At 40.3% G+C, this 18,502-nt stretch overlaps 1 protein-coding gene across 1 annotated transcript in view; it reads left to right on the top strand.

The window, feature by feature from the left end:
* FBXO32 (F-box protein 32) overlaps positions 1–18,502 on the top strand; it is a 41,776-nt gene that overhangs the window by 8,564 nt on the left and 14,710 nt on the right. Inside the window, exons 2-4 of the mRNA XM_070748261.1 lie at positions 8,827–8,939; positions 11,704–11,753; positions 13,442–13,534. Of these exons, the coding sequence (XP_070604362.1) occupies positions 8,827–8,939; positions 11,704–11,753; positions 13,442–13,534 (256 nt within the window). The remainder of the gene's footprint in view (positions 1–8,826; positions 8,940–11,703; positions 11,754–13,441; positions 13,535–18,502) is intronic.

The raw sequence follows: 18,502 nt of genomic DNA, 5'->3' as shown, positions 1-18,502 counted from the left end.
TCCAAGCATCTGCTGCTCTTTCAGTAAAATAATATTTTCCCACGTTGCTTCTGATCTTTCCCCCAACTAATCTCAGATTGTGCCCCCTTGTTCTTGTGTTCACTTTCCTATTAAAAACACTTCTCTCCTGAACCTTATTTAACCCTTTAAAATTAACTATAAAATTCTTTATACTATAAAGAATTCAACTATAAATTATAATAAAGATATTGACAAAATTGAATGGGTCCAAAGACGGGCTACAAGAATGGTGGAAGGTCTTAAGCATAAAACGTATCGGGAAAGACTTAATGAACTCAATCTGTATAGTCTGGAGGACAGAAGGAAAAGGGGGGACATGATCGAAACATTTAAATGTGTCAAAGGGTTAAATAAGGTCCAGGAGGGAAGTGTTTTTAATAGGAAAGTGAACACAAGAACAAGGGGACACAATCTGAAGTTAGTTGGGGGAAAGATCAAAAGCAACATGAGAAAATATTATTTTACTGAAAGAGCAGTAGATGCTTGGAACAAACTTCCAGCAGACGTGGTTGGTAAATCCACAGCAACTGAATTTAAACATGCCTGGGATAAACATATATCCATCCTAAGATAAAATACAGAAAATAGTATAAGTGCAGACTAGATGGACCATGAGGTCTTTTTCTGCCGTCAGATTTCTATGTTTCTATACTATTAAAAAATCAACTATAAAATTCTTTATACTTATAATTCTACCCAACTATAAAATGCTATTTCAATATACAGACATTCTGAGCAAGAATATTTCCCAGGGTTTTAATCAGATTTCAAAGCAGAACGGTTTCATATATTAACACCAATATTAACTTTAATAAATTTAATTTAATATTGGTGCCCCAAGCTTTGTCTCTGGCACCTCGGATCATTGGTTAAAAAGGACCTAGGATCAGTTTTCTAGAAAATCTCTCCGTTCCTTTCATGAAGCAACAGCTTAAAGACTTTCAGGGAATTTGAGAAGAATGATGTCTAATTCCCATCTGTTAAATATAAACATGAGTCATGTGTTCTGTTTTTTTCTACATAACGGAAGAGCATCGAATGACTAAGTTTACTGTACCATGCAAGTCCAACCATGTCTTATCCTTGGTCGTAACTATAGACAACCAAGAATGAGATTGAATACAAATCCATAAATTGCCCAGGAGGTTCAACAACAGAGTTGCTTGTGAAAGACTGTGAATAGGATCTTGTTACCAATGCACACGTAGGAACATGATATCTTTGTGTAGCTCAAGCGATGGGTGAGCTGGCTGTTTTCTTTCAGGGAAGCACTTAAAAAAACCACGATAACAGCTTTGTAACCAGAGAGATAAAACAGGCTGCAATGTAAATAAGAATGCTTGCTACCGAGGGATTAACAATTATAAATAGATTTATTTATTGTGTTTGCAAAGTTCGCCTGACATAAAACGTAGTTTTTATTTTGCATAGCCTGAAATACTGTAAAACTTATCCCAGGAGTGATAGGTGTGCACAATCCTGCACTTTGTGATGACTACTGTAATCTCAGAGGTTGTGGATAATCCTTGATTTGGTTTGTTTAGTGATCATTCAAAGTTAACAGTGGCACTGGGGGAAAAAATATTTATGACCGTTTTTCACATTTATGATGGTTGCAGCATTGCTCCTACTGCTACAACCAGTGTGCTGCTTGTGCAGCTTTGGTTGTCTTGCACACACACACAGAAAATCTTGCGAAGGAAAGCGTGCGTAATTTTGGTGATTTTTTTACATCCACACATGCACAGAAGCAAAAAAATTACCAAAATACGAAATACTGCATTCAGTTTTGGTCACCACGATGCAAAAAGGATATTGAGACTCTAGGAAAAAAATCAAAGACAAAGATGATTAGGGGACTAGAGGCTAAAACATACGAAGAATGGTTGCAGGAACTGGGTATGTCCAGTTTAATGAAAAGAAGGACCAGGGGAGATGATAGTAGTATTTCAGGTGTTGCCACAAAGAAGAAGGAGTCAACCTATTCTCCAAAGCACCTTAGGGTAGAACAAGAAGAATGGGTGGAAACTAAACAAGGAGAGAAGTAACTTAGAACTAAGGAGAAATTCCTGACAGTTAGAACAATTAATCAGTGGAACATCTTGTCTCCAGAAGTTGTGAATTCCCAAAGACTGGAAGTTTTTAAGAAGATGTTGGATAACCATCTGTCTGATGTAATGTAGGGTTTCCTGTCTAAGAAGGGGGTTGGACTAGAAGACCTCCAAGGTCCCTTACAACTCTGTTGTTATTATTATTATTATTATGCCAGTACAACACAGCAAACGAGATCACTATGCTGGATTTCGTATTTTATCACCAGTCGGGCGCTTCCCAAGCACCTACTGCGTGATGTAGCGGCGAATTATGTTTGCCGATCCCAGTAAAGTGGCCTTTTGCAATTGACAGATGGAGATTTTGTCAATTCCGATGGTTTTCAAATGTCCGCTGAGATCCTTTGGCACTGCGCCCAGCATGCCAAGTACCACTGGGACCACTTTCACGGGCTTATGCCAGAGTCATTGCAGCTCGATTTTTAGATCTTCATAGTTCACTAATTTCTCTAGCTGCTTCTCCTCAATTCTGCTGTCTCCTGGAATTGCGATGTCGATGATCCATACTTTCTTTTTTCTCCATTATTATTATTATTATTATTATTATTATTATTATTATTATTATTATTATCTCACGCACAAGCGCATCCCCTCACAACATTTTGCTTCCTGCATATGCACAGAAGCAAAAACACACTGGGATGTGTACATGCACTCAAGACAACCAAAGCTACACAAGCAGCTCAACTTTTGCTATCGGTGTGGCATCTTTTACCATTCCGGTAGGAACCCACTACTGCCCTGGTGACCTGATCTAAATTCAGAAACTTGGCAACTGGTATGCATTTATGACAATTGCAGAGTCCGGGGGTCATGCAATAACCTTTTGTGACCTTCTGATAAGCAAATGTCAAAAAGCAATCCAGATCTGCTTGCAAACCATGTTAAGCAAGTTATCTCAAGCAAGTACAGTGGTACCTCGAGATACGAGTTTAATTCGTTCCGGACCTGGGCTCTTAAGTCGAGCAGCTCTTATCTCGAACGACTTTTCCCCATAGGAATTAATGTAAATAATTTTAATTGGTTCCAGCCCTCAAAAAACTCACAAAGTTAGTCTAAATTATGCAGAAAGACATGTTTTTAATGAAGAAATGTACATGTACATATAAATGAATAATGAAGTTTCTTTCACTTAACTTGTAAACTTTCTTAAACTTTTAAATTTACATATGTTCAACTTCTCTGCCACCCAATCCTGTAGGACAGAGGTCCCCAACCCTTTTTGCACCAGGGACCGGCTTTAAGCGATCAAGAGAGGAATGGGTGAATGAATGGATGGAGGGTGGGAAGGAAGGAAGGAAAGAGGGAAGGGACAGGAACAGAGGAAGGAAGCAAGGAAACTTATGAAAGGGGAGAGTAAGATAGGAATGAGTGAAGGGAGGGAGGGAGGGAAGAAGGTGGGAAGGAGAAAGAAAAGAAGAAATAGAGGAAGGGAAGGTAAAAGAGAGAAAGAAAAAGAGCAAGAAAGCAAGCAAGCAAGCAAGAAAGAAAGAAAGAAAGAAAGAAAGGGGGAAGGGACAGGAACAGAGGAAGGAAGCAAGGAAACTTATGAAAGGGGAGAGTAAGAGAGGAATGAGTGAAGGGAGGGAGGGAGGGAAGAAGGTGGGAAGGAGAAAGAAAAGAAGAAATAGAGGAATGGAAGGTAAAAGAGAGAAAGAAAGAAAGCAAGAAAGAAAGAAAAGGAAGGGAGAGGAACAGAGGAAGGAAGCAAGGAAACTTATGAAAGGGGAGAGTAAGAGAGGAATGAGTGAAGGTGGGAAGGAGAAAGAAAAGAAGAAATAGAGGAAGGGAAGGTAAAAGAGAGAAAGAAAAAGAGCAAGAAAGAAAGAAAGAAAGAAAGAAAGAAAGAAAGGGGGAAGGGACAGGAACAGAGGAAGGAAGCAAGGAAACTTATGAAAGGGGAGAGTAAGAGAGGAATGAGTGAAGGGAGGGAGGGAGGGAAGAAGGTGGGAAGGAGAAAGAAAAGAAGAAATAGAGGAATGGAAGGTAAAAGAAAGAAAGAAAGAAAGAAAGAAAGAAAGAAAGGGAAGGGACAGGAACAGAGGAAGGAAGCAAGGAAACTTATGAAAGGGGAGAGTAAGAGAGGAATGAGTGAAGGTGGGAAGGAGAAAGAAAAGAAGAAATAGAGGAAGGGAAGGTAAAAGAGAGAAAGAAAAAGAGCAAGAAAGAAAGCAAGCAAGAAAGAAAGAAAGGGGGAAGGGACAGGAACAGAGGAAGGAAGCAAGGAAACTTATGAAAGGGGAGAGTAAGAGAGGAATGAGTGAAGGGAGGGAGGGAGGGAAGAAGGTGGGAAGGAGAAAGAAAAGAAGAAATAGAAGGGAAGGTAAAAGAGAGAAAGAAAAAGAGCAAGAAAGAAAGCTGCAAGCACCCCCCCGAGCCCCCCAGGCCGGCTGCAACCTTTTAAAACACGCGCGCCGCTTCGCAGCTGTCTCCTGAAGCCGAACGTGGAAGTTAGCGTTTGGCTTCAGGAGACAGCTCCTTGGCGCTTGTATCTCGAATTTGGGCTTGTAAGTAGAACAAAAATATCTCTCCCCTCCCAGCTCTTATCTCGAGTTGCTCTTAAGTAGAGCAGCTCTTATGTCGGGGTTCCACTGTACAGGAATTCGCTTAAGAACTGTGGCAGGAAAGATCATAAAATGGGACATAAGAACATACATAAGAAGAGCCCTGCTGAATCAGGCCAAAAGCCCATCGAGTCCAGCATTCTGTGTCACACAGTGGCCCACCAATTGTCCATGGGGATCTTGAGCAGAAAGAGAAGGCAAGACCCTCCCTTTCCCTTTACCCCCACCAAATGGTACTCAAGGGAATCCTGCCTGCCTCAACCAACATAGAGGTGGCACATGGACATCCGTTTCAATAACCACCGATACACTTGGCATCCATGAATCTGTCTAATCCTGCCTTGAAGCTATCAAGACTGACAGCTGTCACGATCTCTTCTGGAAGTGAATTCCATAAACCAATGACCCTCTGAGTGAAGAAATATTTCCTTTTATTTGTCCTCGTTTTCTTACCTATGAGCTTTAGGGATTGCCCCCCCCCCCCGTCCTAGTATTGTGTGATAGAAAAAAAGAATTTTTCTCTATCCACCTTTTCTATCCCATTCATGATTTTATACACTTCGATCAAGTCACCCCTTAAACGCCGTCTTTCAAGGCTGACGAGACCAAGGTGTTGCAACCTGGTATCATAAGGGAGGGGCTCCATTTCCTTTATCATTCTTTTTTTATATATTTATTTATTTTGTCCAATACACAATGAGGGTTTTAGTGGGTATATATCAATATACACATAGTAAAATACATGATGAAGGTTATAGAGGAGATACTCATAGTAAAATATATCTAAGAAAGAATAGAAAAGAAGATATAGGAATAGAATATATCAATGAAAGAATAGAAGAAGAGATATAGGAATAGAGGAAAGGTATAGGAGATATAGGAGAGCAATAGGACAGGGGACGGAAGGCACTCTAATGCACTTGTACTCGCCCCTTACTGACCTCTTAGGAATCTGGATAGGTCAACCGTAGATAATCTAAGGGTAAAGTGTTGGGGGTTTGGGGATGACACTATGGAGTCCGGTAATGAGTTCCACGCTTCGACAACTCGGTTACTGAAGTCATATTTTTTACAGTCAAGTTTGGAGCGGTTAATATTAAGTTTAAATCTGTTTTTTGCACCTTTTCCAGTTCCATTATATCCTTCTTGAGGTGCGGTGACCAGACAAAAGTCACTGAACAACTGTCTGGCTTAGTAATGGGAATTTTGGGTTCAATTAGAGTTGTAAGTTGAGGACTACCTGTAATCAGTTTGTACTCTGGATAGATCCTCGTACGTTTGTGCTTCTCTGTAGAAAGGCGCAGTTGAAAGTAGAAGTCTAAATCAAATCTAACTTCCTGGATGTTCATTCTTGCTGGATGTGTAGACAGCTATAGTTTCACATTGCTTTCCCCAGTCGTCCTTCTTGCAATCTCCTGCTCCCCACGGAGTATTTTTAGACCTTTGAAAAAAGTCTGAATTGCAGTTAGTCAACTATATGAGACACAAATGTCACCGTGCCTGAAGGTATCATCAGCGATGTAGCTTAGATGTGACACAAGCAGGAAGTTGTGACATCAAGTGAGCAAGAGGTGGTTAGTGGAAGGGCAAGAAGTCATGGGTCTTGTGGTGCAACTGCTATTTAATTACTGTTATGATTGCAGAAAATATATATATTTGGCTGAGAAAACGGCAGCTGGATCTTGTATCCTTCTCTAAAGATGAGATTTTCTGGAACTGCTTTACGGTTCAACTTATTTATAAATAGCCTTTAAAAAAACCCTCTAGATAATTCTTTTAGCATTCTTTTCTTTCCTGATTGCAACAGACCTTGAAGTAATAGAATGTCCAAGTCAGAATGGTGTTGATGCAAAAAACAGGGATCAGAGCCAATGGACTTTGTATTTCTACCTACTTGCAAAAGAAATGGTTGAATCCCTTATAAGTTTGAATATACTGCAAAGGATGGGGAACCTCTCTAGGGTCCTATAAGGATTCTCCTCTACCTCCTCACCCCAATATGCTTCTCTATGAATGGGTACAGTGAAAGTCCCCTTGGTATAGAACAGGAATGATTTCCTGTCCAACAGTCAATACGTATATATATTTACACTGCTCAAAAAAAGGGAACACTTAAACAACGCAATATAACTCCAAATAAATCAAACGTCTGTGAAATCAACCTGTCCACTGAGGAAGCAACATTGACAATCGATTTCACATGCTGTTGTGCACATTCAACTTTGTACAGAACAAAGTATTCAATGAGAAAATTTCATTCATTCAGATCTAGGACGTGTTATTTGAGTGTTCCCTTTATTTATTTATTTTGAGCAGTATATTTATTGAAAATCGGGTCTTTTTTGTAGCATTTTTTAAAAAGTTTTTATTAGTTTATAATATAAGATACAAACATAAAAGCAAAGAGTAAGAAAAAATAGGGAAGGAAAAGGAAAAGTGTAGAAAATTAAAAAAAGGAATTAACTTCCAACAACCTTTGGTGCATTAGAACGAAACTTCAAATCTCAACTTTTTACTTTTGCATAATAGCATAAATAGCCATTTCTATAACAACAAATCTATCTTAATCGGTAAAACCCAAAATCAAAGTTTTGGTTTTTTTCCCCAACTCAAGCACTAACTAGCTTCAACCACAACAACACAAGAGCACACAACAGATTTAAACTTAATATTAACCGCTCCAAACTTGACTCTAAAAAATATGACTTCAGTAACCGAGTTGTCGAAGCGTGGAACTCATTACCGGACTCCATAGTGTCATCCCCAAACCCCCAACACTTTACCCTTAGATTATCCACGGTTGACCTATCCAGATTCCTAAGAGGTCAGTAAGGGGCGAGTACAAGTGCACTAGAGTGCTTCCGTCCCCTGTCCTATTGCTCTCCTATATCTCCTATACCTTTCTTCTATTCCTATATCTCTTCTTCTATTCTTTCATTGATATGTTCTATTACTATATCTTCTTTTCTATTATTTCTTAGATATATTTTACTATGAGTATCTCCTCTATAACCTTCATCATGTATTTTACTATGTGTATATAGATATATACCCACTAAAACCCTCATTGTGTATTGGACAAAATAAATAAATAAAAATAAATAAATAAATAAATAAATAAATAAATAAACTCCAGAAGCGGTTTCCAACTAGAAACAAAAGTAATTGTATTTTTGTGTTGTTGTTGTTGATCAAAGCAATCAATTTAGCCATCTCTGCTATTATTATTGTTGTTGTTGTTGTTGTTATTGTTGTTGTTATTATTATTATTATTATTATTATTATTATTATTATTTTGTGGTGCTCTCACTGTGTGCAGAGTGCATTTACCCAACCTCAACACCTTTAAAGGATTTATTCAGGGGTGAAATGCTTTTGGTCATCGGAGAGCTGGTCGCGAAGGCAGTGTGCACAGAGGATAAAAGAACCCAACTGGTGGGGTTCCGGTCGGTGGGTGGAGCCTCATGTTGCCTTCGCGACCGGTTCTCCGGCGACCGAAAGGCACGAGCGAACCGAGAGCATTTCACCCCTGGATTTATTATATCTAAAATATAAGAGGAAGAAGGGAGAGGCAGCAAACTTTGGGAAGAAAGAATGTGGCCAATCCTGTTAGGGCATGTGCAAAGTTTGATTGTAGAAGATTAAGAGAGTAAGCCCCGTTGAAAATAGCTTCAAGGAGACAAAAAGGAAGAGGAAGAGATGTGACACATAATACGCTTAAGGGGAGGAAGATAGAACCGATAAAAGTCATGTTCAGAAAAACCTGAAAGAGCAAAGATCATAAATAAGAAGGAATAGCGTAAACAAATCCTTCTTAATCATCTTTGCGTGATAAAACTGGGGCTATAAAGATAAAAACCAAACTGTAAAATGCATTTCAGATAAATGTAGCCTCTAAATATGTAAACAACACTTTAAAATAAATCTTAGAACCAAACTTTATTTGACATTTTCCAGATGTATTGTAATACAAGCCCTATTACCTTGAGCCTACACCCACCTAGAGGCAGTGATGGGCTTCTGCCCCCACAGTGGGGATAGTAAGTTTATGCACTGTTTATTGAATATATATATACTCCAAACTCCCAAGGGATTCAAAATCTTTTCCCCTTCTCTTGTGTCATTTCCAGCTACTGCTGGGAAGAGGAATTTAACAAGGAGAACATCTTCCACAACCTGAACTGCGATGTGGCTGCGAAGAAACGAAAGAAGGACCAGCTGAACAATAACACCAGGATTCAGTGTAAGAGATAGAAATTTATTTTATTTTATTTTTATTTATTTCCTTTGTCAAGTATGTATTGTTGGTATGAAAAGATACAATAATATTTATATGCATGATGCTAGTAAAAGAGAAACAGTAAGACAGAATGGGACAGAAGGCACTCTGGTGCACTTATACACCAGATATAATAATATTATTATTATGATACTCTAATTTAATTTAATTTATTCTACTTCTATGCTGCCCAATCCCATAGGACTCAGGGCGGTTTACAACAATAAAACAATACAATAGATTGGATTGGATTGGATTGGATTGGATTGGATTGGATTGGATTGGATTGGATTGGATTAGATTAGATTTGTATGTAGCCCCTCTCCGAAGACTTGGAGCGGCTCAAAACAACAATAATACAATATACAGAATACAAATCCAATATTAGATAAAAAGCTAAATTTAAAACCCATAAATATTAAAAACAATCATTACTGCACAATCACACCATTCTCATGTATTACAGTCAGAAAAGAGGTAGTGGTGGGGGAAGTGATAGTTAGTCCCACCATACCTGGCGACATAGGTAGGTCTTCAACATCTTGCGGAAGGCAGGAAGAGTGGGGGCAATTCGAATCTCCGGGGGGGAGTTGATTCCAGAGGGCCGGGGCTGCCACAGAGAAGGCTCTTCCCCTGGGTCCCGCCAAACGGCATTGTTTAGTCGACGGGACCCGGAGAAGGCCAACTCTGTGGGACCTGATTGGCCGCTGGGATTCGTGCGGCAGAAGGCGGTCCCGCAGGTATTCTGGCCGGATGCCATATAGGGCTTTATAGGTCATTGCCGACATTTTGATTTGTGCCCGGAATAATAAAAAAGAAGTCGAACAACTACAGTAAGTAAAACCCCATGACCCTAAGAACCCATTATAAACCCCCCCAAAACCAATCTAGCAAACATACATACTGTTCTGTCGAGCTCTCTGGTAGAATCCTCCCGGAAATGCATACAATTTCAGACACACACACGTTTGAAAATTCAAAACAATGTTCTTTATACCGAAAATTCAAATAAACTAAGCACTCTTTTTCTATAGCAAAGAGCACTCGTCTCCAAACAAACTGGTGATTTGTGCAAGTCCCTTATCAGTTCTGTGACACTTAGCTTGCAGCTGTGAGGCAATTCACAGTCCTTCTTCTTTCACAAAGTGAAACACACTTTGCTCTGGTTTAGTTTCAAAGTGGGGAAACATCAGCACACAAAGGTCAAAGTCAGCAAAGCAGCCACGAAGCACAAGGATCAGATAATCCTCCACAATGGCCAAACCCACAGGCTGCTATTTATAGCAGCCTCACTAATTACCACAGCCCCACCCAACCACAGGTGGCCTCATTTTCTTTGATAATAATCTCTCAGTTGTTGTTGCCTATGCATCACTCTCCGCATGCGTGGCTGTATCATTAACTCTTGTTCTGAATTCAAGGAGTAGCTAGATAATTGCTCTCCTTCTGAGCTGTCTGCCACACTCTCCTCCTCCCTGTAACTCATGTCTTCTTGGTCAGAGGAGCCTTCATCAGCAGATTCCACCGGGAGCAAAACAGGCCTGCGGCACGTGGATGTCTCCCCCACATCCACAGTCCTTGGGGCAGGAGCTGGGCCAGAGCTAACCACAACACATACCAAACAAACATAATACATTATAATATCACATTAACAAGAGACAACTTTAACTGGAGGGAGAACTAAGAAAAGAACATATTTCTCACACCACGAAATGGTTTTTGCAACTCTTCCAGCAGTTTCTGGAGAGATTTTGCACTCAGATTCTGACCTTAACCAGAGAACTTGGATTCATTGCAATGTGAAGATGGATGACTTGGATTTGAAACTTTGCTCTGTGTGTAGTGCTTTTGCCCTGACATTTATCGTCATTTGTATTTGGCAGAGATAATCCCCTTTCTTTCCCACCAGTGAACTGATCTCAACTTTTTACAACCCTGAAAATTTGAAATAGAGTTTTCATACCCGTTTTTGTTTCTTAAAAACAGGCATATCCATAGTTGGGAGGGATGAAATGAGGGTGTTCATAAAACTTCAGATCGTGCAGAATGCAGCTGCGAGAGCAATCATGGGCTTCCCAAGATATGCCCATGTTACACCAACACTCCGCAGTCTTCATTGGTTGCCGATCAATTTCCGGGCACAATTCAAAGTGTTGGCTATGACCTATAAAGCCCTTCATGGCATCGGACCAGAATACCTCCGGGACCGCCTTCTGCCGCACGAATCCCAGCGACCGGTTAGGTCCCACAGAGTTGGCCTTCTCCGGGTCCCGTCGACTAAACAATGTCATTTGGCGGGACCCAGGAGAAGAGCCTTCTCTGTGGCGGCCCCGACCCTGTGGAACCAGCTCCCCCCGGAGATCAGAACTGCCCCCACCCTCCTTGCCTTTCGTAAAGTTCTTAAGACCCATCTCTGCCGTCAGGCATGGGGGAACTGACACATTTCCCCCGGGCCTATACAGTTTATACATGGAATGTTTGTGTGTGTGTTTGCTTTTAATAATGGGGTTTTTATTGTTTTTTAAATTATTAGATTTGTTCTTACATTGTTCTTGTTACTGTTGTGAGCCGCCCCGAGTCTACGGAGAGGGGCGGCATACAAATCTAATAAATAAATAATAAAATAAATAAAAATCCAGATGGGAGCAAAGGACTAATTTCCTAATTTTTGAGTACCAAGTATTAATGTCTACACGAGTTTAAATAGAATGCATTTTTGTTTGAACAGATTTTCACCAAGAAAAATGGATTTATGTACATAAGGGGAGCACCAAAGAAGTGAGTACCCGTCGTTATTTTAAACAAATAATAACTTTGCTTGAAAATTTCCCATCTCTTCTGTCATTGTTTCCATCAAATGCATTTAATGACATGGAATACATTACTTTGACAATATTGTAACATGGGTATATTTTACTAAAAGGCTGGTTTTTGACCCGTTGCATTTTGCATTTAGTAAAATGATACAGTATAATGTTTTAGATCTAGAGGTTTGTAGACTTCAGCTCCCAGAATTTTGTCATCAGCACGGCTGGCTAAATAATTCTGGGAGTTGAAATCCTCAGGTCTTAAAGATGCCAAGATTGGACTGCCTGCGAAAGTCGAATTTCCGTGAAGTAGAGATGCGGAAGTAAATACAGTGATACCTTGTCTTACAAACTTAATTGGTTCCGGGACGAGGTTCTTAAGGTGAAAGGTTTGTAAGATGAAACAATGTTTCCCATAGGAATCAATGGAAAAGGGATTAATGCGTGCAAGCCCAAAATTCACCCCTTTTGCCAGCCGAAGCACCTGTTTTTGCACTGCTGGGATTTCCCTGAGGCTCCCCTCCATGGGAAACCCCACCTCCGTGCAATACTGCAGGGAAATCCCAGCAGGGGAACCCCAACATCACAAAAATGAGCACTTCGCTGGCAATGGAAGTCCGGAGGTGGGGTTTCCCAGCGAAGGGAGTATCAGTGAAATCGCAGCATCGCAAAAACACTGAAGTCCTTGAAACCCCACCTCCAGACCTCTGTGTTTTTGCGATGCTGCGATTTCACTGAGGCTCCCCTTGCTGGGAATCCCCACCTCTGGACTTCTGTTGCCAGCAAAGCACCCATTTTTACGCTGCTGGAATTCCCCTGCAGCATCACAAAAACTCGGAAGTCTGGAGGTGGGGTTTCCCATGGAGGGGAGCCTCAGGGGAATCCCAGCAGCACAAAAACGGGTGCTTCACTGGCAACGGAAGTCTGGAGGCGGGGCATCCCAGCGGTGGTGGTGGGTTTGTAAGGTGAAAATAGTTTGTAAGAAGACGCAAAAAAATCTTAAACCCCAGGTTTGTATCTCAAAAAGTTTGTATGATGAGGCGTTTGTAAGACGAGGTATCACTGTATACCATTTTTGGCTATGAACAGTATCACAAGCCATCCCTTAACACTTTAAACCCCTAAATTACCATTTCCCATTCCCTTAACAACCATTTACTCACCATTATTACTGGTACTCACAATTGAATAAGACACTTAGTGATCCTGATATTTATAAACATAATTATTTATTAACAGTAATTATTATTTTTGCGATAAAAATGCTGATTGGCCAAGATTTCGGCCAATCAGCAATGGCAGACGAAAGTTTGGTGATGACGTATGATGTCATTGGGTGGGAAAAACCGTGGTATAGAAAAAAACCCGTGAAGTATTTTTTAATTAATTTTTTTTTTTGAAAAACCGTGGTATAGGCTATTCGCGAAGTTCGAACCCGCGAAAATCGAGGGAACACTGTATTTATTTTATTCTATGGTGGAGAAAAATAAAAAAAAAATTATACTGCAAAAAACGAAAGGCGAGATCTTGATAACCTCTCAGTCTTGAAATCAACCATACCCAGTTGTTCTACAGATCTAATTCCAGACCCTCAACCCTTTTGATTCGAATCAGAATAGAAAGATATTGTTCATTCATGAATTTCATTCTCTACTTTAGCGCCATGGCTACTGCACCCTGGGAGAAGCTTTCAATAGACTGGATTTCTCCAATGCTATTTTGGATTCCAGAAGGTTCAACTATGTCGTACGGGTGAGTGTCAAGGGTTGGCTTACTCAGTTGAAGCAGTCCATGTGGTTGTTTGTGTTCCCAGATGATCCACAGATTAGAGCAGTGATGGCGAACCTATGCCACGGGCGCCACAGGTAGCACGCGAAGCCATATCTGCTGGCACGGGAGCCATTGTCCTAGCTCAGCTCCAACATGCATGTGTGTTCTGGCTAGCTGATTTTTGGTTCATACAGAGGCTCTGGGAGGGCATTTTTGGCTTCCAGAAAGCCTCCAGCGGGATGCGGGAGGGCGTTTTTACCCTCCCTCGCCTCCAGGCAAACATTTGGATCCTGAAGAGGGCAAAACACACGCCTACTGGTAAAAGGTGAAAGATTAATACGATCTGAAGAGAAACCAGAGTATTTTCTTTCTTTTTATATACATATATGTTTTCTTTTCTTTTCTTTTTTTCTTTCTGTGTATTATATTTATATTTGTAAATAAAAAAATTTATATTAAACAAAAAACAAAAAAACCCACACCTAATGGGCCGATCATAGAAACATAGAAACATAGAAGACTGACGGCAGAAAAAGACCTCATGGTCCATCTAATCTGCCCTTATACTATTTTCTGTATTTTATCTTAGGATGGATATATGTTTATCCCAGGCATGTTTAAATTCAGTTACTGTGGATTTATCAACCACGTCTGCTGGAAGTTTGTTCCAAGCATCTACTACTCTTAAAGTAAAATAATATTTTCTCATGTTGCTTTTGATCTTTCCCCCAACTAACTTCAGATTGTGTCCCCTTGTTCGTGTGTTCACTTTTCTATTAAAAACACTTCCCACCTGGACCTTATTTAACCCTTTAACATATTTAAATGTTTCGATCGTGTCCCCCCTTTTCCTTCTGTCCTCCAGACTATACAGATTGAGTTCATGAAGTCTTTCCTGATACGTTTTATGCTTAAGACCTTCCACCATTCTTGTAGCCCGTCTTTGGACCCGTTCAATTTTGTTTTCTTTCTACTTATGTTATGTTATGTTATGTTAATATGTACTATAATACTATACTTGTTTGATAAATAAATAAATAATAATAATAATAATAATAATCCTTGGAACAAACTTCCAGCAGACATGGTTGGTAAATCCACAGTAACTGAATTTAAACATGCCTGGGATAAACATATATCCATCCTAAAATAAAATACAGAAATAATATAAGGGCAGACTAGATGGACCATGAGGTCTTTTTCTGCCGTCAATCTTCTATGTTTCTATGTTGGGTAGAAAAGAGGAAGCAGAAATAAAGCTGTACATAGGGGTATTATGTTAAATAATTGTAAAAATATAAAATGGCTGTATATACAGTGTCTGTATATTGAAATAGCATTTTATAGTTGGGTAGAATTATAAGTATAAAGAATTTTATAGTTGATTTTTTATAGTATAATTTATAGTTGAATTCTTTATAGTATAAAGAATTTTATAGTTAATTTGAAAGGGTAAATAAGGTTCAGGAGAAAAGTGATTTTAATAGGAAAGTGAACACAAGAACACGGGGGCACAATCTGAAGTTAGTTGGGGGAAAGATCAGGAGCAAGGTGAGAAAATATTATTTTACTGAAAGAGTAGTAGATGCTTGGAACAAACTTCCAGCAGACGTGGTTGGTCAATCCACAGTGACTGAATTTAAACATACCTGGGATAAACATATATCCATCCTAAGATTAAAATACAGGAAATAGTATAAGGGCAGACTAGATGGACCGTGAGGTCTTTTTCTGCCGTCAATCTCCTATGTTTCTAAGGCTCAAGAGCATCTGGGTTTTAGCAATGTGGTTTATCGAATCACATTAAGTCTCTGTTCCAGAATAGTTCCTGGTCCTAAATCCGAACAGCACCTGTTTGCCCCTTTTGGCTCCAGTCTCAAATTTTAGTCCTGGCCTCTTCTTGTTATGCTCTCCCATATTTCCATCCCCCACCCCATCACCCCCCTGGATTGAATGTTGTAGGAAAGCCAGCTGGCACGTCAAAGCTGTTTACACATAACTGTCATCCTGCTTAGTCATTGTTGTCGACTGCTTTAGCTTTTCACTTCTAGGAGAAAGTTCTGGCTGGCAGATTACCAGAACAAGTCAAGTCAAGTGCTTGGGTGCAGACAAACAAAAGAGATGATGTACAGCCTTTTGGTCATAGTTCGGGAGCCAGTGTTATGTTGTTAGATCAGGGACTCCAAACAAAGGCTCAGTTGCTTTTTGTTTATCAGTCGAAAACAATCCAGGGCTGTTGCGACAATGGCTTGTCTCTGAATTGTACGCCAACCAACTAAATAAAATAATTCCTAGCATGTCGATTATAAACTGGTTGAAAGAACAGGCAGATTGGCAGCCTTGTAAACCGTTCTGAGTCTCCGGAGAGGGACGGCATACAAATCTAATAAATTATTCTTAATTATTATTATTTATGTTGGTATGTCTCGGTGCAGCTAGGCTACGAGACCTTCGACATACGCTGAGCAACGATTAAGGAAGAGAACAGAAGATATTAAAGTATAGGTGAACATATTTGAAAGGAAGAAAGGATAAAGGAGAGTGAATTGGACAGGGGACGGAAGGCACTTATGCACGCTCCTTACTGACCTCTAAGGCAGTGATTTTCAACCTTTTTTGAGCTGCGGCACATTTTTTACATTTACGAAAGCCTGGGGCACATTGAGCGGGGGGGTGGGGGCGGCTAAAAAAGTTTGGACAAAAAAATTCTCTCTCTCTCTCTTCCTCCCCTTCGCTCTATTTCTCTCTCCCTCTTCCTCCCCCTTCCTTTCTTTCTCTCTCTCTTTCTCTCCCTTCCTTTATTTCTCTTTCTTCCTCTTTTTTGGTCTCTTTCTCTCTCCCTCCCTACCTACCTCTATGTCTTTCTCTCTCTCCTTCCCTACCTCTCTTTCTCTCTCTCTTTCTTTCTTTCTCTCTTGCTCTCTTTCTTTCTCTTGTTCTCTTTCTCTCTCTCTTGCTTCCTTTCCCTCTCTCTTGTTCTCTTCCTCTCTATCTTGCTTTCTTTCTCTCTTTCTTTCTCTCTCTCTTGCTTTCTCTCTCTCTTTCTTTCTCTCTCTCTTGCTTTCTTTCTCTCTTTCTTGCTTTCTTTCTCTCTGAGCTTCGCGGCACACCTGACCATGTCTCGCGGCACACTAGTGTGCCGTGGCACACTGGTTGAAAAACACTGCTCTAAGGAACCTGGAGAGGTCAACCGTGGATAGTCTAAGGGAAAAATGTTGGGGGTTAGAGGTTGACACTACTGAGTCAGGTAATGAGTTCCACGCTTCAACAACTCAGTTGCTGAAGTCATATTTTTTACAGTCAAGTTTGGAGCGGTTAATATTAAGTTTTAATCTGTTGCGTGCTCTTGTGTTGTTGCGATTGAAGCTGAAGTAGTCATTGACAGGTAGAACGTTGCAGCATATGATCTTGTGGGCAATACTTAGATCGTGTTTTAGGCATTGTAGTTCTAAGCTGTCTAGATCTAGGATTGATAGTCTTCTTTCGTAGGGTATTCTGTTTCGAGTGGAGGAGTGAAGGGCTCTCCTGGTGAAGTATCATTTTAAATATGAAGTATCATAGTTAAAGCACTATATCCAAGACAGAGAGAAATGGCAGCTATTTCATCCTTTAATATGTATGTTCTGCCTTCACCCAAAATGGGGTTTTCTTCCACCCTTACTGGAGCATGACATTCAACATGTTATTGAGTTGCGCATGCTCTTTTCTTAGACTGGGCCTAATTCAGATATAAATGAGTAGAAATGCATATGAGAGGACATTCTTGTTCAGCATTATAATTTCCTGTGGGGGTTCGAAAGCACACAATTGTGAGTGCAAGCATTTTATTTTATTTTTGTCAAGTCCCTGGTGATTCCTAAAGATTAAGTTGATTAGACGGCATGGGGTGGATTAGCCAATTAGCCGTGACTGTTTTCCCAGCTTTCTGGGTTTATATTCCCCAGGTATGCCCATGTTACACCAACACTCCGCAGTCTGCATTGGTTGCCAATCAATTTCCGGTAACAATTCAAAGTGTTGGTTATGACCTATAAAGCCCATCATGGCATCGGACCAGAATATCTCCGAGACCGCCTTCTGCTGCACGAATCCCAGCGACCGATTAGGTCCCACAGAGTGGGCCTTCTCCGGGTCCCGTCAACTAAACAATGTTGTTTGGCGGACCCCAGGGGAAGAGCCTTCTCTGTGGCGGCCCCGATTCTCTGGAACCAGCTCTCCCCAGAGATTAGAACTGCCCCTACCCTCCTTGCCTTTCGTAAACTCCTCAAAACCCACCTTTGTCGTCAGGCATGGGGGAACTGAGATATCTCCCCCAGGCCTATATAATTTATGTATGGTATGTTTGTTTGTATGTATGTATGTGTGCTTAATAATGGGTTTTTAAAAATATTTTAAATTGTAAATTATTAGATTTGTCATGAACTGTTTTATTGTGTTGTGAGCAACCCCGAGTCTACAGAGAGGGGCGGCATACAAATCTAATAGATAGATAGATAGATAGATAGATAGATAGATAGATAGATAGATAGATAGATAGATAGATAGATAGATAGATAGATAGATAGATAATCAGTCATGTGCCTATGGAAGATATTAATAGAGTGTCCCACATGTGTCTCCCACTATCATTCAGAATTGAGGAGAATGATAAACAGGAGTTGACCAGTCCTTAATATCACTTTGCTGCCACGTCGACTGTTGAAAGCACAACTGAAAAGCATATGCGCATTTTCTATACCAAGACGAGGGAACGATTTATTGTTCTTTCTCACTGCCATTGTGTCCAAAGGTCGCCCAGAAAGTAATGCACCACATTTTTTTTCTTCAACAATTATTTATTGAACACAATGAAACTTACACACAAGAAAGAATGATGTTTCTTCTACACTCCCTATTTTTCCATGTAATCTCCGTCCCGTTCTATGGCCTTCCTCCAAGGGCGCGCATGCC

The sequence above is a fragment of the Erythrolamprus reginae genome, chromosome 3, assembly GCF_031021105.1.
Source record: "Erythrolamprus reginae isolate rEryReg1 chromosome 3, rEryReg1.hap1, whole genome shotgun sequence".
In the NCBI taxonomy this organism is placed as follows: domain Eukaryota; kingdom Metazoa; phylum Chordata; class Lepidosauria; order Squamata; family Dipsadidae; genus Erythrolamprus; species Erythrolamprus reginae.
Note: the sequence above shows the minus strand (reverse complement) of the source record. Positions and strands in the feature narration are given on the sequence as shown.